Source organism: Centropristis striata, chromosome 12 (assembly GCF_030273125.1).
Source record: "Centropristis striata isolate RG_2023a ecotype Rhode Island chromosome 12, C.striata_1.0, whole genome shotgun sequence".
Lineage (NCBI taxonomy): Eukaryota > Metazoa > Chordata > Actinopteri > Perciformes > Serranidae > Centropristis > Centropristis striata.
The window spans coordinates 17,123,124-17,145,387 of record NC_081528.1 but is presented as its reverse complement, the minus strand read 5'-3'; the positions used below and the strand labels follow the sequence as shown (position 1 = coordinate 17,145,387).

The following is a 22,264-nucleotide window of genomic DNA, read 5'->3' as shown; positions in this document are numbered from 1 at the left end:
TCATGATAAACAAAGGGAATTTAAGGGGGTTAAAAATAAAACTTTTATAGATTCTGAGGAATCAGCATAAGTATCTTAAACTTCTAAAATACATTATTTTCTTTACAGAAAATATTATTACAATTACAATAAAATATGATACATATTTTTTAACTTATTGAAAAAAAAAAGAAATATTTACCGACTTTGGAGGTGAAATTTAGTGCCGGTACATTTTCCACAAGCTAAAATCTCTCAGCATTAAGTATCAAGTCCGGTTTTCAGACTCGAGTCCACAAGCCCGGACATCGGTGTAGATGCTCTATTCCTCGTCTGATTTTGCGTCCCTCGTCCCTCCCTTGCTGGTTTTCCTGCTGGTGAAGGTTGGTGCAGAATAAACCAGTGAGTCCTCGTCTGTCTGAGAAAATATACAGAGATGTTATGAGACGTAAACACTTATAGCATTAGAGAGGAAAACATGCTGTTTATATTCTTTACCTGCTGACTTTGCTGATGACCACCAGCTGATGCTGCAGCTGTAATATAAAATAAAAACACAGCATTGATGTGAATTCACATTTGGCAAATACAGTTTAATAGATCGATGTGTGAATTACTTTACTTACCGTCGCAACAACCACAAGATTTTTTCTTGAGCTTCTTGACTGAATAAGCGAGAAGGGCTATAACAATCAGGCTTATAACCAAAGCTGCACATAACAGACAGAGAACTGTGTTGTTTTTCTGTGAATTCCACATGTTGAGTGCTGAAACAAAGCAAAAAATAAAAAAGGAGCATAATATAAAAGAAAACAATTAATAGAAGTGGAATTAAGAGTAAATTATCATTTATGATGGCATGTTACATTAAGAACAGAGACTTGACCTTAATTAGGTTCATATGCAAATTTCATTTTTTATACATAAATATGCTGCAGTTACCTTCAGTGTTGAGTTTTGAATCGTTGAAAATGGAAAATGTCTCCTCACATGTGGCAGCAGCACAGAAACATGTCCCGGCATCAGACGAACTGACGTTCTTGTAGAAGCTGTCGACACATTTCTTCTGTGAGGGTCCGTCAGGGTTCTTTTCATGTTCTTCAACGCGGTTTCCATCAGTATAATTAAAACTTGGGTGACACTGATGTGATCCGGCTCTGAAACAGCACACACTGTGTCCTCCTGGACAGGTTTTGTTCTCGGAGTCAGAGAGGACTGAACACTGCAGAGACAACGAGGCTCCTGGACAGACTGGATCAGACGGAGGGACTGCAGTGGTATCTGGCCCTGGGAAATTAATTCAAAACTTTAAGCATATTTTTTTTAACATATGCCAATATCAAACAAAGCTGTAATAAAATCAGGATTTGTATTTACCTTTAACTCTGAGGTCTTCCTTTCAGAAACGTGATGTTGTTCTGATATATTTTCATGCAGAAGTAAACTGCAGCATCACTGAGCTTTGCTTCTTTAATAAGCAGAACAAAGAATCCAGGCTATTCAGTGGCTGTGATGCGAGGATCCGTCTCAAAGCTAAATGTTTTTCCTTAGACTTTAGGCAAGTCTCCAGAAACAAGCCTGAACCAAAACAAGCTTCCTGAAAACTCACGGGCACATTTCAGTGCCACACCATCTCCAACACCAACAGTCTGTGTGTCAAAGATCTGATCAAGCTCACATCCTGAAAAAGACATTTTATATTAAAAACAGAGAAATAATAATGTAGCTCTCTACTTAACAACTTTAAGAACACAACAATGGATCAAATACATATCTTGAGTAAATCTGACATCTAGAAATATACTTATGCCCAACGCTGAACATCAGCAGTAAATAAAATATGATCATGTTTTTTTGGTTATTCCACCCTTTACTGCTGTAATTTATGAAATGATTCACCGTAATGTAATCATATGAAGTGGGAGGGAAATGCTTCAGATCGATCTGATTGGCCTCTCACTTGTTCAACCACAATGGAAATAAAAACACATGAAACAACACTAACTACACGCTTCTGCTTCATGGTGGGTTTCTATAACTGACACTGAGAGTAAACACAACAGGTGCTTCTCTTATCTTGATTTTGAACCTTAAACTTAGACTTCATCCTTACGTCATTTATTTTTAAGCGGGCGGTAAAGCTGTACATAGAATAGGAAAGCCCCTTTAGAGTCTAGACAAGAATGGTGGTGGTGTTGAGAAAAATGTCAGAAGGTCAGTAGATATAATAAACTGAAGGTGAATGTGTTTTTTGCCTAAAATCACAGCTGACAGAGGCAGAGAGGAGATTTTAAGTTTGACAGCAATGACATGATTGACTGATGGAGATCCTCAATATTAGTTGATTTAAGTAAAAGAATACATGCGAATAATGAGCAGATTAAGAAGCAGGATGTGTGTGTGAGAGAGTAATATGAAGCATAAAGAAAGTCTTACTCATGAAACCAAAAGGCACAATATGACACCACAATCTTTTTTATGTTGTACATCTCATTTATTAGTTGAGGGGAACTTCAACAGCTCTACATCTTACTGTGTTTTTGTTTTGGCATTTTTAAAATTCTTTTCAGCTTTATTAGGCATTAACCCTGTTTCCATCAACAAATTTCTCTGCACATTTTGAAGATTCGCATGAAAAAAGCTTGATGGAAACACTAAAATTTGGAAAATGTTCGAAAAAATTGCATAGAAGTTTTTATGCTTGCTTGAGTTGGTTTTTGTCTTAAAAAAAAAGTGAATGTGCTAAACAGGAGATGGAAACACTTTTTGCGTAAAAGTTCTGACTTAGTGAATATTTAACACACTGTTTCCACTCTGACATGAAGAAACAATTATAAGTCACCCAATTGAATCCAATTCCTGAAGACATGTTTTCTCTTGTCGGTGGCCAAATAGCAACCTCCTTTGCTTATTTTTTCTTTCTTGCTCAATCTCTACTTCTTCTACTGTTTACTGATGGATTAGCCTATAGCAACAAATTACACTGCCATCTTCTGACCAAAGTAAGTCTATGCAGCTTGTTTTATTCGCTCTAAATCAGTAAATGCAACCGTCCTTAATTCGCATTTTCTTCAATGCAACATTTCAATATTTCAATAAGACTCAGTCCTTGTGGTAGGCACTCTACCAGTGAGCAACCAGGACGCCCCCCAAAATATTGATCATAGCAGCTTTAAATAGGAACTCAATTGATCAGCTTGATTGGCGTACATTTAAAAATGTGTTCAGGTATTTGTGTGACAGTAACACAGAAAGGGGCAGTCTTACTGTGAATATAATGAGAATCCAGATGTTCCGATGATGGCCCGCCCACTCTGCCTGTCAGTCACCTGCAGCAAAACACATCAGAAGAACAGAAGGAGGGCTTTTTAATCAGTGGGACACAAAGATGACACAATTTACCTCCAAGCAGCAACTTCTGGGGTTGAAGAATTCAAGTAACCCTGGCTGCAGCCTGCAGTTCGGGGCGGAGCTCAACGGACGTTGAGGTGGGTGGAGTCAAACGTTGAGCTGGGTGGAGTCAAAAGCAGTGGAACTTCAGTCGTTTAGCTCCGGTGGATTAATGTGAGGAGAACATTGCAAAACTTTTCAATTTAATCAGAGATAGAGGTGCTACATGTGATGATAACTGGACAGAGTTAATTATGGACTATTTCCCCGCACCGGTAGGTGATGAGACGAGAGGAGAGAGAGACAGCGGGACCTCCGACTAGGACGTGGACGGCCCGGCTAACATTAGCCAAGATAATGACGGAGAGAGTGAGTTGGGGGATGATGAGGAGGAAGATATTGCGCTCATGGATGAGCCGATGGTAGCATACAATGTCTCTGACTGTAGTTATCTAAACGAGGACAATGTTAAAGAGACTGCGATAGCTCGGGAGTACAAGTAGACCCGCAAACTTCACAACAGCGGCGCCTGCTAGCTGCTGTTCACCGGAGACGTGAGAAGACGCCACCTATTTAAAGAGATGACTGATGGTACGTGCTTATACTTTATCTACACGATCCTCTCTTTCTCTGTTAGTAAGGGCTAATAAAATCACTAGAGCAGGCTAAGAAAGCAGCTAATAATGCTGTGTGATAACTATAGTGTGTGTAACGTTAGCCCAGGTGTGTGTGTGTCTCAGGTGTCTACTGTCTCCTATAAATTACATTTATTAACATAATGAGGAAAATCAGTGTTTCATTCACTCAAAAAAGTGTTGTTTCTGAACATAATCCAGGCAGTGATTACCTTATCACCACACAACTGAGGCTAAGTATTAAACAGTAATATACAAACATAATTTGTAGGAGACAGGTTTGCTGTGAGACACAAAGATGAGGAGATATTTAGGCTATAACAAAATAAACAGCCTAAAGTATGGTAAAAGTATAGTAAAAGTATTGTTTAAAAGATCTGATATGGTGAATCATAACCTGTATGGTGAATATGTTATGTTTCTGAATATGGGGCTGTATTAAATCCTGTGCAGTCTGTCTATCAGTGAATACACTGATCATATTGAAGCAATAATACAGAAATGATCAGGCCTCATTCAACAATGATTCAATATGATTTAGCCAGCCCAAAAGGTTTGTGATGACTGGATTTTTCATTTATGCTATCTTATTTTGTAGATGAAAACATTTGGTCCATCTTGTGAAGCTCCATATGACTCTGTCAGAGGATACAGTTTGAGAAGCAGCAACACCAGAGGACTGCCTACTTCCTTGATGCATGTGACAGTTTAATTATGAAATAATAATGAACAAATATGAAATAATATAAAATATATTCTGTATTATTATATTAAAAGGGCCATTGTCTGTATATATATTTTTAATTGTATGGATATGCACTTGTAAGTAACTGTAAGTAAATGTGTGCATGTGGCTCGATATTTAATATTTTATAAATATTCTTTATATTAATTTTTTTTAAGTATTATATTTAAATACCCATCATATATTCTGTATTACATCATATGTACAGTATATTTTTTCATACTTTGTCATTATTGTATTCCATATGTTTTGGATACTTATCTACATGGGCTTCTAGGCCTGTACTGTGTTGTGTATTGCTTTGATTTTTGAATTTATTGGTTTGTTATGTTGTTTAATGGAGGGGTTTTTTGCTTTGATTTTTGAAATTATTGGTGTGATATGTTGTTTAATAGAGGGTTTTTTTTGCTTAGATTTTTGAATTTAGTAGTGTGTTATGTTGTTTAATAGAGGGGTTTTGCTGTGATTTTTAATTCAGTTATTTGTGTTATTTTTTAAATATGTTATCTTTGATTTTTAATTGTGTTCAGTTCAATAAAGATGATGTTAAAGTCACCTCAGTCTTTGATCTCTTACGTAAGTGGTATAACCTTATGTACAAAGCACATTCACCTTGTCAGTGTGTCTGACAGAATTTTTCTAGTACAAGTAAAATGTTACAAATGACACATCATAATAGCATTATAAATTAGGATAGATAAAGTTTTAACATTTATCAAAATAAACAATGACCCATATTTTACTAGAATTCACTAAAGGTAAAAAAAACTCGACATTAGACTTCAAAAGGATGCAAACTATTTTAGCATGATGAAAATGGGAATGACAACAGCTTTTTAAAGTTTTAATGGCGCTTCAAACTCCCTTATTTGTCATTTGGTGCATTTCTCACATCAATATTAACATTTGCACAACAGTTAGTTCAACCTCCCCACATTTAGTCATTTGTGCTCATCATATTAGCAGTTTCTCCTTACAACAAATTATAAATGCTTTTGGACATGCATTAATTGCTTTCATACAACTCTCTGCTGTTTTATAACATTATCGTTGCTTATGTCATGTCAGTCAAAATGAACTATACTTGTGAATGCTGAATAGTCATTCCATATAAAACTAATAGTCCTCATTTCTTTACTTGAGTCATTACAAACAAAAATATAAATATATATATGCTCCTTATTTGTTTATATGCAGCCAATAATAACAACCGAACGGTGCTTTGCGGCTGTCATTAATAAGTGGTGCCGTTGAGTAAATCTAACATACTCCTCCAGCTCTACATTTGACTCCACCTAGCTGAACGTTTGACTCCACCCAGCTCAACGTTTGACTCCACCCACCTCAACGCCTGTTGAGCTCCGCCCCGAACTGCGAGCTGCAGCCAGGGGCTTCTCGAAGAATTAAGCAGAAATGCAAAAAACTGCAGCTCTCAGAGTGGCCACTTGAGGCTGGCTCCAAAAGTGAGTCAGTCCCCGTAGACCCCCAAGTTAAAATATCCAGTTTTACAGCATAAAAAAACATGTTTAGGGCCTGGAACAATTTCCCTGTTCATGACAACTGTACAGGGCTAGAACTCTTTATATAACTCATCCATTTACATTATATTAAGGCTTAAAGTTGAGCATAATTAGAAGTTAGGCCTATTTGTTTGACAGGTGGGTGCTGTCACAGGTGGCGTGTTTCAGCAACCGGGCTGCATTCAACTCACCAGAGCCTCCACCTCCACCACACTGAGCACAACAGCTCTACAGAAACCTCCGGGTGGAGTCACAGAGACAATGACCATGCTCTTTAAAAGAAACTCAAACAATTTATATCAAAGGAAGCCGTGGACACCCACAGATAACAACAACACCTGAAGCTGTCATGTTGTTTATGACACCACAAACTCAAAGAATTACAGAAACAGAGTGGGGGGTTTCTAGCAAAACGCTTTTAGAGACTGACAAAAATAGATCGACAACTGACGGAAAAAAACTGCAGTGACATTTGTCAGACCACTGCACTGTGGTTTGTGGCCTTTATCAGGGTCAGTATATTGTTACCACAAGCCAAAAGACATTGGTTTAAAGTTCTTAATACAATAGAAAATTTTAAAATAACCCTACCGTTAAATCAATGCCCTGTCCAGCCCCTGCACAGTGTTAGATATAGAGAAGGGTGGAGACAGGAAACAACTGTGACACGTAGTTCAAAAGAAAACAACCCTGCAGCATCTGCTTTTTCTTTGTGTGCACCTGATACACACAGACACATATAAAAATGCATTCACAGTCACCACTGACAAACAAATGATGGATGGAAACTTAAGCATTGTTGTGGCTGGGCTTTAACCTAAGACGGCAATATAAAGGGGCTTTTTCATTCATTTTTTATTTTTTACTTCTCTCACTCTGTTTTAGCTCAAGGAAGTTGGGCTTGACTGCTGTTTTAACACAGTGTAACATCACATTCATGACTCTAATATCACAACAGTTTACAGGAGCAGTTAAAGAGTAGAGTCACGCCTTGTTGTTTTTTTAATGCATTTTTCTGTGGTTTGGTGCTTTTCATTGGAAGTCGTGTTCGGAGGTGGGCGGTGCCGAACATCCTCTGGTCCCACCTCTGTCTTTTTGTCAACCACAGAGCTGAAGTTTGCCAGATAACTGACAAAAAGGTTTGACAGTCTTTTCATCACAAGGCACAGTGACGTTATGTTCCAATAAAATAAAAACATGAATCAATGTGCATCTGTGGTGTTTTAAGACTGCAGATGCATCTAGTCGTTGCAGGATGCATCTTTTAAAACAACGGATATTTTTGTAGTTTTAGCTCTCCCCTCACTGAACATCCTGTTGAATAGTCTGTTCTGAGTAAACAGCCTTGTTGGTTGGTCAAAGGGAGGAGAAACAGCCCACCACAGCTCATGTCAGTCAGTGGAGCTGTTGCATGTGGCTTTACTTGTTCTCACAACAGACAGGCAGAAGATCTTTACAGAGTGATGTGAGGCCACAAAAACAGAGCGGCCATTATCCCCTGACAGATTTTTATCCTTTTGAAACATGTTTTTTTGAAGGATGTTGTGGTGTGCAGCACACTGACATACAGAAAAACTAGTGGAAAGTGGCTGTCCTCGAAACGTTTAAGACATTAGCTTAATTACCCAAAGGTAACCGTTTTCTGTCAACATGGAATTTTATTTTGAAAAGCCACAATGGGGGAAGTGACACACCGTCCCTGACATGTCCAAAACTGATCTTAGACAGTGTTGTGTGTGTCGTATCTGGGGCAGAGGGCTGTGACAAAGCAGACTTATAAATTGCTATTTGCATGGGTTAAAGGTCAAATTAGTGACATTTTGTGTATTTGAAGAATAAATGCAGCTCTAGTCACACACAAACCAAGTAAGCACACACACATTTTGGAAACAAGTCACACAAATTATGTCATTAAACTACAAATAATCATCATCAAATCTGTATTTTATCTCAACTCGATAACAGCTGTTTTTTGGGGGGTTTTTTTTAACGTTTTGGTTTTTGGCCTTACACTAGTTGAACCCTGTGTTTTATTCTTGCAAATTCTAATTTCAAAGTAGTCCATATGGTTTTCTTCCAGGAGCAAATGTGAGTAACATGTTTGCACTGCAGAGTCTTCACAGCAGCAAAAGTCCATGCATTTTAATTGTAGCAGTAAGAGATCAGCATGAGTGACACATTAAGCAATATAAAATAATTCTACCATTTTAGCCTCTGGGGTTATTGCTTTAAAAGTGATTTATTTGTTTTATTTTGTTAAAAACAAAGTACTTTACTATACAGGATGCATCATCAAGTAAGTGCAACTAAAGGTATTTTCAAAATAAACAAATCATGATTTAACAATAAAAATGAAACACAACCACACCTCGTCATAAAACATAAAGAGAAAACACTTTGAAAAACCTGAAAACGGTGCTCTAACATTGCTCTAACATCTAAAATTGCAATGATAAGAAAAGTTAACTTGAAAGTTAACTCTACTTAAGATAACTTAAAAATGCATTTCAATAAAAGAGACAGAAAGGAAACCTCCCTAAAAAAGAAAGAAAGAAGCCAACCAGTGATTGGACAAAGCATAATGTCAAAATGATAAAATAAAATGTTTGAAGGTTATCAACCATACAAAAACGAAATTTGATTTGAAATGTATGTAAAGGCAGCATTATTACAACAGGTGCAGCAGTAAAAAATTCAAAGCATTTATTAGCAAATCCAGTAGATTGTTAATTTTTCACCCTGACATCAGAGTAGACGGTCTCTCCGTCTCCTGCTGTTGCATTCCTTCTCTCTGCTCGGCCAGTTTTCTTCTTGCTGAAGGTTGGTGCAGAATAAACCAACGAGTCCTCATGTCTCTAAAGGAAATACATGGACTATAAATTCTTCTTCGAATTCTTTATAAAGATTTAATTAACAAAATAATTTAAAAGCCATTCTTGAAATGAATAAACCATCAACAGATTCATTGATATTCTCTTAAGTGCACTTTTAAAAAAATAAAATAAAATCAAGGAGATATTAAAACAACTCAACACCAGTTCAAGTTATTTTCCCTGGCTTGCACAAAAAACATGATTTTGGAAAATAAATGAATAAGATATTTGTTTTTGAAAATGCACTGTTCATACTGTATGTAGGAAGAAAAGCTTGCAAGAATATTTTCTTTTTACCTGCTGACTTTGTTGATCACAGCCGGCTGTTGCAGAGTTTGTTTGCAGACCAAAAGTATCTGGATTATAAATAAAAACAAAAATGTTATGTTCTCTAGGTTAATTACACAAATTGTCATTCTAAATGTTGGTTATTCGCTGTTGAAAAAACTGTATAAGAAACTTATTTTACTGTTGCAACACTCGCAAGTTTTGTTCTTGATGGAATAAATCAGTACGGCGATAACAATCAGACTTATAGCCAACGCTGCACATAACAGAATCAGAGCTGTTTTGGTTTGCTGCATGTCCCACATGTTGAGTGCTGAAACAATATCAGGAACAAATCATTAAAGTTATTAATGTATTGGTAACAAATGTTTTGTAATACTTGATGGTTTCTACCAGACTCAAAATGAAAATTGAATCATTCTGCACTTACCTTCAATGTCCAGTTTTGTCCCATTTCCAAATAATATCTCTCCACATGTGGCCACAGCACAGTAATAAGTCCCAGCATCAGAGGAGCTGACGTTCTTTGAGAAGCTGTAGACACATTTCTGTGGAGAGTGAGCTTCAGGGCTCCTCTCACATCCATCACTGCTGTTTCCTTCTGCATAAACTAAACTGGGAGTTTCATCTGATCTGGCTCTGAACCAGAACACACTGTGTCCTCCTGGACAGGTTTTATTCTCTGAGTCGGAGAAGACTGAACACTGCAGAGTCACTGAGTCTCCTGGAAGGACTGGATCAGAGTGAATGTCTTGAATGATGGCGGTGATATCAGGTTCTGTTCCTGGTGAGTAAAAAATAAAAATGCTTTAACAAACATATTCTGCCCTCATTCTTCCCTATGAAGTATGGAAACTTGTGCTATCTTTATTTTTGCATGAAGGAGAATTAAGCTGCGTAAACTGTTGTCATAAATGGTGTTTACCTTCAATTCTCAGAAATGTTCCTTTCAGAAGTGTCATTTCAAAGCCGTTTACGTTTATACAGTAGTAAACTCCAGTATCGCTTAGCTTTGCTTCATTAATATGCAGGATAAATGTTCCAGGCTCTTGTTTTGTTGTAATGCGAGGAGTCTTATTAACACCATCATAGTCAAATGAATATGTTCCTCCAAAAAATTCAGGGATGGTTCCAGAAACAAGTCGGATCCAAAACAAGGTTGATCTGAGCTCAGATATCTGCCGGGAACACGTCAAAGTCGCATTATCTCCAACACCAACAGACTTCGTCTCAAAGATCTGATCCTGTTTGTATCCTGGAAATATAAAACAGAGAATAGTGATTAAAGACAAAAAGACAAATGTGTGCCCTGTTAATCCACTGTGAGAAGATGACAATACTTAGATTTACTTACGGCCCAATGTGAGACTCAGCAGCAAATAAAACAAGATCAGCATTTTGTTGTTATTTCACTTCCACCAACAGTCGAATAGGGTCGTATTAGAAGATGAGTCGCCTTAATATAATCCTATAAAGTGGGAGGGAACATTTCAGAGCGATCTGATTGGCTTCTTATTATGTCGCTTTTTCACTGTTTGACCACAGTGGAAATAAAATCTACTCTTTCCAACCTGAGCACATGAAACAACATCAACAGCACACTTCTGTTTCATGTTTCATGGTGGGTTTCTCAACCTGACACTGACAGTCAACACAACACATGATTTGTTTGTATAATGTGAACTATAGTAATCCAAACTTTCTGCTTAATTTTCCTTTGTACCTTCACTATATATGGCAGGGCTGCGAGATTATGACCATGATCCTAATAATTATTTTTTGATCAATATTGAGATCACAATTATTTAAGAAGAAATATCATGCATTTATTGAAATTTCAATACAATTAAACTGAAAAACCTAAAATCCAACGATTAATAATAATTAAAAATATATATAATTTAAAAGATGAGTAATATATAATCAAAATAATAATAATAATAATAGATAATTTAATGAAAAATATATGATATATATATGAATACATAATTTAAGAAATAGTAATATATTATAATTTTTTTTTAATTCTACGATACCCTGTCCTTTGACCCTCATGGTGGACAAGGAAAAACTACTCAAAAAAACAAAATAAACAAAGGAAAATGGGCTTATCCAAGCCAAAATTGTAACTGAAATAAAATTTGATCAATCGGAAGCTGAAATATTTGGAAAGAGATAGCGGTTACTCACTAATATGGCTGACCTGTCATATTACCTGTTGGGAGTCATGAATTAAGAACGCTATCCAGCACATTTTGTGTTGTACATCTTGTTTTTGTTCGCTGATGTATAGGGATGGGTACCAAATTCGGTACTTTTATAGGTAGGCTACCGACCGAATTCCGTTGGTACTACCGAGTACCGATTCATGTAAAATCAAATGGTACCATGTTTCGGTACCTTAACGGCGTTAACTTTAAACTGATCATTGATTTCAACCTGTTTTCATTTAACGTCTTTGATTAACAAGCGTGCTGACGATCACACTATTTTTTATTTTTTTATTTACCTCCTCGTCTGGTCCTGTCTGCTCACCGCGGCCACTAGCCACTAGCTGCTGCCCTCTTCCAACCCGGCGCAGAGACGAACAGCCGGCTCTCGGCCTGCTAGCCGCCAGCGGCTATCTCTCCAATGTCTCTGCCCGGGCTTGGCCTTCGTCTGCCTCGAGATTGGACCTTCCTTACTCCGTTTGCTCTCTCCATTCTTCTGTAGACCAGTCATTAGCAGCTAGCAGCTAGCTGCTGCATCTCTGGTCCTCCGCTAATACTCCGCTCTTCAACTCAGGAATATTACCTGCCAATTTACTCCAAACTGCCTCGCTGAAATTAAATCCCTCAGAATCCTGCGTCATCCTCGATATGTGCACAGAGCAGCCAGACTCAACTTTGTTTATTCCAACCATGCTATGCCCACAATACTGTCTGACCGGTGCTGTGCCGCACAGCTACGACGTCATCACAACAAATCACACGTGCACTTGCAACCTTTTTTTTTTGTTTCTCCTCCGTGCACTTGCCACCTGAGAGCGCTCCTCTGCATTCTTTGATAACACTGTAACCTTCATGTTACAAAATGCACGTTCGCTCAACAATGAAGCACTGCTCATCCTGGATTTTATATTGTTTTGATATATTTTTTAAAGTTTATATTTTGAGAAATAAATATGTTGAATTGAAAAAAATTGATTTTATTATTAAACAAATTAACATTTATTACCACATAAACAAACGCAAAAATACAGAAAATTGGTACTGTTGAGTACCGTTACCGATTCCGAGGTACCAGGTATCGGTACCGTATCGGTTCAAATGTGAAAGGTACCCATCCCTACTGATGTACTACCATAACTATATTTGTAGCCTGATTTCCAGAAACCCAAAAACAGATAGTAGGTACAGTTCAGATAAAGAGGAAATGTATTTGTACATGTGGACAATCAGCCCTAAGAAGTTTCGCTTTCTGAATAAGAATCTGTGAATATAAAAGTAAGTCAAAATTAGTAGAAATAGAACTGCAACAAAGACACCGTGACGGGTAAAAAGATGATGCAGCTGTGCCTAGTTCCTACATTGGCACTAAACATAAACACTTGATGTAAAGTCAAAGTCAAATTTATTTATATAGCGCATTTACAGACGGCTGAGCCGCACCAAAGTGCTTCACATAAAAGTGCAAAAAGTGCAATAAAATACAGAATTGACAAAGGTAAAAAAGAGACTAAAACTAAACAAAACAAAACAAAACAAAACAAACAAAACAACAACAAAAAACTTTAATTGTAGGCAAGAGAAAAGAGATGGGTTTTTAAGTGAGACTTAAAAACATTTAGGGACTGCGCTGCACGGATTTGGAGGGGGAGGCAGTTCCAGAGTCTGGGGGCTGCTACTGAGAAGGCCCTGTCGCCCCTTGTTTTTAGTCTGGACCTGGGCACCTCCAACAGCAGCTGGTCAGCTGACCGTAGAGCTCTGGAGGGGGTGTGGTGGTGCAGGAGGTCAGACAGGTATGTAGGGGCCAGACCATGGAGGGATTTGTAGACAGTTAGAAGTAGTTTATAGTTGATGCGGTGACGGATGGGGAGCCAGTGGAGTGATGCGAGGACCGGGGTGATGTGATCATGTTTTTTAGTGCAGGTGAGGAGTCTGGCGGCTGAGTTTTGGACCAACTGTAGTCGGCGAAGCTGCAATTGATCCATGCCGGTGTAGAGGGCGTTACAGTAGTCCAGTTGTGATGTGATGAAGGCATGGATAGTTTTCTCCAGGTCACTCTGAGGCAGGTAGGCTTTAGTCTTGGCTAGAGTTCTCAGGTGGAAAAAGCTTCTCCTTACCACTGCACTAACCTGCTGTTCAAACTTAAAAGCACTGTCAAAAATCACGCCAAGATTTTTGACAGAAGGCCGGATGTTGGAGGCTAGAGGGCCTAGGGCATCAGTGGAGAAGGCCGGAGAGGTTTTTCCAAAAATAATGATCTCCGTCTTGCTCTCATTAAGGTTGAGGAAGTTTGCACCCATCCATGATCTGATGTCAGCCAGACAATCAAGCACTGGCTGGAGTGCAGCCTGCCCATCAACCTTAAGAGGCAGATATAACTGGACGTCGTCTGCAAAGCAGTGGAAAGAGATGTTGTGTTTGACCAGGATGTCCCCTAGGGGTAAAATATATAACAGGAAGAGGATGGGGCCTAGTATAGAGCCCTGAGGGACCCCACAGGTGAGGGGGGCAACAGAGGAGAAGAAATCCCCAAGCAGGACAGAGAAGCTCCTGTCAGCCAGGTAGGACTGGAAGAACTTCAGGGCTGTGCCTTTGATGCCAACTTGGTGCTCAAGCCGCGACAGCAGGATCCTGTGATCCACCGTGTCAAAGGCTGCTGTGAGATCTAGGAGCACTAGGATCACAGTACTCCCTGAGTCAACGACTAGGAGCAGGTCGTTTAGCACTCTCAGCAGTGCAGTCTCTGTGCTGTGGGCTGTTCTGAAGCCAGACTGGAATTTTTCATAGATGTTGTTATTGGTGAGAAAGGCTTTCAGTTGGATGTAGACTTCTCGCTCGAGGAGTTTAGACAGGAAGGGTAGTTTGGAAATTGGTCTGAAGTTTGAGAGAATGGAGGGGTCGAGGTTGGGTTTCTTTAGTAGTGGCTGCACCACGGCGAACTTGAAGGCAGCCGGGACACAACCAGTGGAGAGGATGGAATTAAACAACAGTAGAAGGAAGGGGGCAACTGTGTTGAAAACTGTAGCATCCTTAAGTAGACGGGGGGGTAGACAGTCAGAGGTGCAGTTAGAAGGCTGCAGGTGTCTGACTGCATCGGAGAGGGAGGATAGGGTAATGGGCTCAAACTGCTCGAAGACAGCCGGCTGGGGAAGGGGGGGAGGCGGGGGGAGGGGGCTGGCAGAGGTATCAGAGGGCCTGAGTGCCGCGATCTTGTCAACGAAGAATTTTTGAAAGCTTTCACAGAGGGCAGGTGAGGGCACAACAGGGGATTCATTACGGGGATTTATGAGAGAATTTAGAGTATTGAAGAGAAACTGAGGTTTGTGACTGTTACTGGAGACCAGGGTGGAAATGTACTGTGATTTGGCAGTTTTAACGGCTCGTTGGTAGTCCACTAGGCGACTTCGGAGGATTTGGAGGGACACGTGGAGCCGGTCCTTCTGCCACTTGCGCTCAGTCTGCCTACAGGAGCGTCTGAGGACACGCGTTGCATCATTGAGCCATGGTGTTAACTGGGCTTTAGCTTGTTTGGGTTTGAGAGGGGCAACAGAGTCCAGAATGTCAGTGCAAGCTGATGAGAATGCAGAATGAAGCTGATCAGCACTACACTCAGAGATAATGTCCAGTTGTGGCCCATACAGGGGTGAATCATTGAAAGCGGCTGAAAACTGCCCAGCAGTGGATGAGTTAATTGTGCGTGAGGTCCGTTTGGTGACACTAGGGTTACTACCTGGGTGTGGGACTGATAAAGTGAACAGAATTGGGGAATGGTCAGAGAAAGACATGGCACAGATTTCAGTCACCGAGGCAGAAACACCATAAGACAGCACAAGATCAAGTGTGTGACCCTTTTTGTGTGTTGGGCCGGTGACAGCTTGCTTAAGACTAAATGAATCTAGAAGGTTCAGAAAGTCCCGGGTCAGAGGTTGAGACTCGCAGCAAACATGGACATTAAAGTCACCACAAATTATTAAGTGGTCATACTTCACCAATAGCCCAGACAAAAAATCAGCAAAGTCATTGATGAAATCTTTGTTGAATTTAGGAGGGCGATACACCACTGCACACAATATGGGAGAAGACATAATTAATTCAAAGAGCTGTAGTTCAAAGCTAGCAAAACCAGAGTGTGGAATCTGCCGACAGTGAAAAAACGACTTGTAAACAGAAGCAATGCCTCCGCCTCTCCCAGTCGCACGGGGAGAATTCAGGAAGTTACAGTCCAGTGGGAGAAGTTCAGAGAACGGCGTGTTATCACCGGTAGAGAGCCAGGTCTCACACAGAAATAGAAAGTCCAACTCCCGAGAGATAAAGAAGTCGTTCAGCATGAACGTTTTGCTCGCTAGTGACCGCACGTTAATCAACGCCAACCGGAGGGTTAGCTCGTCGTTAGCCGCTGGTCCGGTGCGCCTCAACAGGCGAAGGCTAGAGTGGTCAACACCACGACTGCACCTACCGAGGGATCGCCAGCTGGCCGAGCCAGGAGTGGAGATTTGAGTACGTCGTGGTCCGGTCGGCGCTGTCGGGACGGCTGGAGGGGCTGGAGACAACGATGGCCGAGGCAGTGGAGCAGCATCGCGGTCGAGGACGGCTTCAGCAGGAGTAGCAGGCGAGACACAGGCAACAGGACGCAGGCATTGCGCCAGACGCCGGGTGGCAGCTCGTGTGTAAATGATGCACTGCAGAGAAGTCCAGGTAATTCCTAGAGACTGGACTTACTGCTATAAGTTCTGTGTCCAATTATTTACATTTAATGGCTGTATTCTATATGTAGAGTTGGGAGATAGATTAGATTTTATCAAAACATTAACAACTCCATCACATCAGTGCCACCCTGTAGTAAAAACCAGAGGACAAGAAGAAGATAAGGTTTACAACACAACCCTTTCTGTTAACCATGTAAGTCAGGCATGTCCAAACTATTCCACAAAGGGCTGCAGGTTTTCGTTTCAACCAAGCAAAAGCACACAGTTTGACCAATCAACTGTCTGAAGACTGAGATCAGTTGATTAACTGAGTCAAGTCTGGTGTGCTGCTGCTTGGTTGGAACGAAAACCTGCAGCCACACGGCCCTTTGTGGAATAGTTTGGACATGCCTGATGTAAGTGGTCATCTTAGAGGGAATGTTGAACCATTTCATTATAAATGCTTTGCATAGAATGCAATGAAGGCTCTGACCTCTCTGCCTATAGCTCTGCACAGGAGAAACTGGAGTGTAATTAACTGCTTTTTGTCTGCAAATCAAAATGTGTGTTACCACTAAGTTAAACAGAGATTTAATTGCATGACAGAAAAACATGTATCCAGCTATTTGCCACAGTGACAAAAACACAGGAGCCATCTCAAATATTGTGCAAGCCAGCCAATCAAAATGCTGCACATTCTGATGACCCACCAACTCTGCCTGTCAATTACTTCAGCAGGAAAAGCTCAGCGTTCAGAGGAGGGCATTTAAAGCATTTATCTGCTATACTAATGTCAAGGCAGTAGGAGCACATTCACCTGGAGGAGATTCAGTTTCTGAGCTGCATATTTGTATCTAAAGGGCCACCATATGTACAGTGTTTGACACCAGCTGATAATATAACACATCTAATACAACACCACAAACTCTGGCATCAAGAAGAATTAAAATAGACAGACAACGTATCTCTACAGGGCCAACACTGCAGGAAGGTTTGTCAGACCAGCACACTGTGGTTTGTGGCCTTCATCAGGGTCAATATATTGTTGACAACGAGCCAAAACACTCTTTGCACTTTCACACATATAGAAACACACCACGACAAACAAATGATGCATGGAACCTTTAGCATTGTTGTGGTTGGGCTTGAAACTGAGGTGTTGATACAAAGGGGCCTTTCTACCTTTCTCTCACTCAGCTTTAGCCTCAGGGAGCTGGGCTACACTGCTGTTTTAAAAAAGGCAAGAGGGAGAATTTACACAATTGACAGGAGTAGGTGAAGGGTTTAGGAGGGTTGGACACCCAGAGACACATGTCTTTACTGTTTTTATTTGCACTTCAGTTTGGTGCTTTTAATTTAGCAGCAGTCTAAACTGTGATCTTAAGTTTGCCTGATTATCCACAAATAGGTATGAGAGCCTTGCTAAAGTTAACGGGAAGCCTGTCCAAAATAATAGTGAATGAATCAATAAATCTACATTAAAGTTAAAACCAACATCAACTAATGGAAATATTTTTATATTATACATCTGCAGATGAGTCGGCTGTAGGTGTCTATGGCTGCATCTTTTAAGAGTTTGGAGTTTCTATAAAATGTTTTAAATGTTAAGAGCCAAGAAAAAAACCAACAACACTTATTTTAACTAAATTTAGCCTGCAGAGACCTCATGTAGCTCTCCCCTCTCTGCACATCCTGTTGAATAGTCTGTTCTGAGTGAACAGCCTTGATGGTTGGTCACAGGGAGGAGAAACAGCCCACCACAGAGCAGCTCAGTCAGTGTAGCTGTTGCATGTGGCTTTACTTTCTCATGTTCTCATGACGGACATGTTGAAGGCCTTTACAAAGTGCTACCTGACCAGAAAGAGGGACTTATTCATTCATGTTGTCATCCCTTGACCATTATTTTGTACTGTATAACTTTGAAAGATTAAATATGTCTACAACCCTGCATGTGCACAGATAGACCTCAAAGGGGCTTGAGCTCCTGCCCTTTGGCCTCCCAGAGAGAAAATGCCCTTTTCTGGGATTTTTACAGCAGTTTTTAAAAATAAATAGATACATTCCTGTTTGTGCACAGCCTGCCCCGCCGAACAGATATATTGATGGAGTCAAACTGTCATGTTGGGAGTACATGCTCCCATGTGATGCCCTCTGTGGGCAGCCAGCCTTTCTATGGTGAAGAACACACATGCATGAGAAATTGTATACATGCATGCATAGGTACTCCACAGTCCAATTTTATGTGGACTTTAAGACATTAAATGGTGAGATGTCTTCATTTCATGCAAAGACCAAAGTGTGTCACACCTCCATCAGACGTCTGAGGGGATATTACCGATTCAGCAGACAAAAATTTAATGCACGGAAGATTATAGGATAGATTGTTTTTGTCTTTAAGTATTGTGATTTAATTGTAATTAAATTGCGTATTTTTTCTCTAAATATTAGCCTCCAATTTTATTACTAACTTCTAAGTGAACACAGATATTTGTGATGTGTTTCAGATATGCAAAAAGAAATTAGCAGAACTCGTGCTGAAACGCATATGAGCTATAGTCCAGGGGTTGTAAAATAATAAGAATGAATAAAAAATGAATAAAAATAATCACAAAATAGGACAGGAGAGTAAATCATGTCTACATGTATGATTCCATTATATATTTTCATTTTAAATTGTCATCTGATGCATGAAGTTTGTGTTGTGTTTTGTTTCCTTTACAAAAATAAACACAATTCCACCAGAAATTGATGCAAAAAGGCACAAATTAGTGCATAGAAACTCATCTTAATGCAGGAAATTAAGTTTCAATAACAGTGTTGGACAACACAGACTTGAGCTCAGGCCACTGCTGCTATGTTAATCTGAGCACTTGCATTAAAATATACAATCAAACAACGGGACAAAACTTAATTCTAACATTAGAATACTATAATAGGTGCAGTACCACCTACTAGCCACATAATGTTTCACAAACTCTTGATCATACAGTATCAACTGATGGTAAACAGACCTGTTGACTCACTAATCCAACCCAACAGCTTTGACAGCAGCGTAGATCCTCTGTCTCTCTGCTGCATTTTTCTCCTTCATTGCATCACATCCAGTTTTCATCACAGTGAAGATGACAGCAGAATAAATACGAATACGAATACGAATATGAATACGAAAACTTTATTATCCACTGAGTGGAAATTCCTCTTTGGTTTCACCATAGACATGTCTCAAAACAAACAGAATAAATAGTAAAACAACAAAGAAAAACATTTCAAGAATAGAAAAATATAAAATAGCCTACAGCAATAACTGTACTTCACACATAACCCATTCAAGTACATAATTTCATAAAACCACACCACAGTACAAATCAAGTTCAGAGAACCTGGGGCCTCATGTATCAACGCTGCATCCGCAAAAAAACATTGCGTACGCTGTTTTTTCCGCACACGCCACATGTATGAAAAGTGAACTTGCCGTGAGAATGTGCGGACCGCTCCGCAACCTATCGAGGTGCCGTGAGAATGTGCGGTGGCACCGCAAACTTTTGTTTGGCAGAAACTACTGTCTTTTATGCTCTATTTAAAACGTGTTTCATGTCTAAACTCATACTACACACAACTTATTATTTTTATAGTTCATAGCTCTCGGAAAATGGAAGGAAAATGCCATTTTCCACCATCAATAACCCGTTCTAAATATGAGGGTATAGATGTTTTTTTCTATTTTCATATTGTAGATGTTTTTTTCTATTATCATATTTTAGACTTCACCTGCGTAGTGCTGCTTACTTGTGCAATGATAGTATATTGAAGTCCATATGTTTTGGTGTTAAGATTGTATATTTTCTTAAGTCTATATATTCTGCTATTTCCACTATTTTTATATATACCGAATATCCAATAAAGTACTTGTGATTCTGATTATGGAGCGCACACATTTTTCACAGATAACCTGCCTTAATTACTGTGTCAAAGTCCCGATCGCCGACCGTTTCTCCTTTGGCTTAACATGGAGATGTTAACGCTGCAGATGAACAGCGATCCATGACGCACAGATCCCTCTCTTCGGAGAAAAAACGTGTGTGGGAAATCCTTTCAGAATAAGTCAGGTGTGGTGCATAATTGATCCCATATGTGATGTTTAATTGGGACAACAAGTTAAGTGTGGCTTATAAACTGATGCGTAAAAATGATATTGGCACGCATTACGCACTGGCAGCTCTAACGGCTCTGACCTCATTCAATAACGGTGGCATTTAGAAGGAGCGTGTGTGGAGGGACCCTTCTGTCATGGTGCAGCCCTCTGATTCGGCTGCGTTAACAGCCACAGTGACACCTTGTTGCTAATCCCACACCTGAGGCACTAAAAAGCTCATTTTTCCTGCCTCCACACCGGAGATCACCACGTCCACCTCGCGCGCAGTCGCAGTAAGTTGATTTGTCGTTGTTTTGTCGATAATCAGCGGGCATGCCGGCGATTTATAGTCATTTGCATGTTATTTGCGTCTTCATTTTGGGGAGGAGCCGGGGCGTGGCTGGTGGCTCGTGCATGGGCGCTCAGTTCCACGCAGGTTGGGATGTATCAAGGAAAGGTGCGCTGAACCTGGCGTAAGAACAGTTTGATACATGTGGAGGTGAGTTTGCGTACGTACTTTCCTAGTTTTGGGAGTACGCCATCTTTCAGTATGAAAGCTACGCACTGTTTGATACATGAGGCCCCTGCTCTGCAGGGAAACCCTCAGCAAAGAAAACAACAGGAGTAAACAGGGTAAATAGCTACCGCATTCTGGTCTTATTTATAGCGTTGACAGCTTCTGGGACAAAGGACTTTTTGTACAGGTTCTTCATTACATTACATTACATTACATGTCATTTAGCAGACGCTTTTGTCCAAAGCGACTTACGATAAGTGCATTCAACCTGATGGTACTAGACAGAGACCATAGGAATCAAGTAAGTACATAACTTTAAGAGCTAACTGTCATTGCTAAAGGAGTGCTATATGTTAAGGAAGAAAAGAAGAGAAAAGAGTAAGAGCTTTTTTTTTTTTTTTTTTTTTTTTTAAATATATCTGTTAGGTGACCATGACTTAACCGAGGTATTGTTGGAAGAGATAGGTCTTCAGCCTGCGGCGGAAGATGTACAGGCTGTCTGAGGTCCTGATTATGGTGGGGAGCTCGTTCCACCATTTGGGAGCCAAGACAGAGAAAAGTCTGGAGGAGGTTTTGAGGCGAGTTGACCCACGCAGGGTGGGAGTCGCCAGCTGTTTGGCTGATGCAGAGCGGAGAGGACGGGCAGGGGTGTAGAGTTTGACAAGGTCCTGGATGTAAGTAGGACCTGAACCGTTAGCAGCAGAGTACGCCAGAGCTAGAGTCTTGAAGCGTATCCGCGCAGCCACCGGTAGCCAGTGGAGGGAGCGGAGGAGGCCATCGATAGCCTATACCGCTTCCCCGAAGGTAAAAGCTCAAATTCGCTGTACATGGGATGAGTCATTAATTATCTTCTCAGCTTTACTTCTAATTAATTCATCATAAAGACAGCTCAAATGTTTCTGTGGCTTCCCTAAAATCTTAGAGGCCATGTCTGCATATAAAATGTCTGCACAGCTCTTAGCGTGGCGGTTAGCAACTCATGGCGCTGACGTCCCTGCTAACAGTCCTAAAGACATCAACAGCAGTGAAGACAACAAAAAGTTTTCTGAGTGGGAACCGGCAGGTGACTGTTTCGTTTCCACGTCAGAATTTATATAATAACAACAACAATAATAATTAGAATAATACATTTTTATAGCGCTTTTAAAAAGGTACTCAAAGTCACTTAACATAAGAAATTTGGGACACACAAAAAAACAATGATTGGACAATGATGGACAATGTTTGTGCCAGACTATATATTTTTTTAATGAATATATATATATAGGATTAATTAGCAAATCCAGTAGATTG

The 22,264-nt window shown here is 40.0% G+C and overlaps 1 protein-coding gene and 1 pseudogene across 1 annotated transcript; both read right to left on the bottom strand.

Moving 5' to 3' along the window:
• Positions 1-260: 260 nt before the first annotated feature.
• Positions 261-6,538, bottom strand: LOC131981378 (uncharacterized; annotated as a pseudogene).
• A 2,457-nt stretch (positions 6,539-8,995) lies between these two features.
• LOC131981377 (signal-regulatory protein beta-2-like) lies at positions 8,996-10,827 on the bottom strand. The gene is made up of 6 exons (XM_059345653.1): positions 10,785-10,827; positions 10,356-10,685; positions 9,861-10,214; positions 9,612-9,743; positions 9,440-9,498; positions 8,996-9,124 (listed from the first exon to the last, which is right to left on the bottom strand). Exons 1-6 carry the CDS (start codon positions 10,825-10,827, stop codon positions 8,996-8,998), a joined length of 1,047 nt encoding a protein of 348 aa, XP_059201636.1.
• Positions 10,828-22,264: the final 11,437 nt, after the last annotated feature.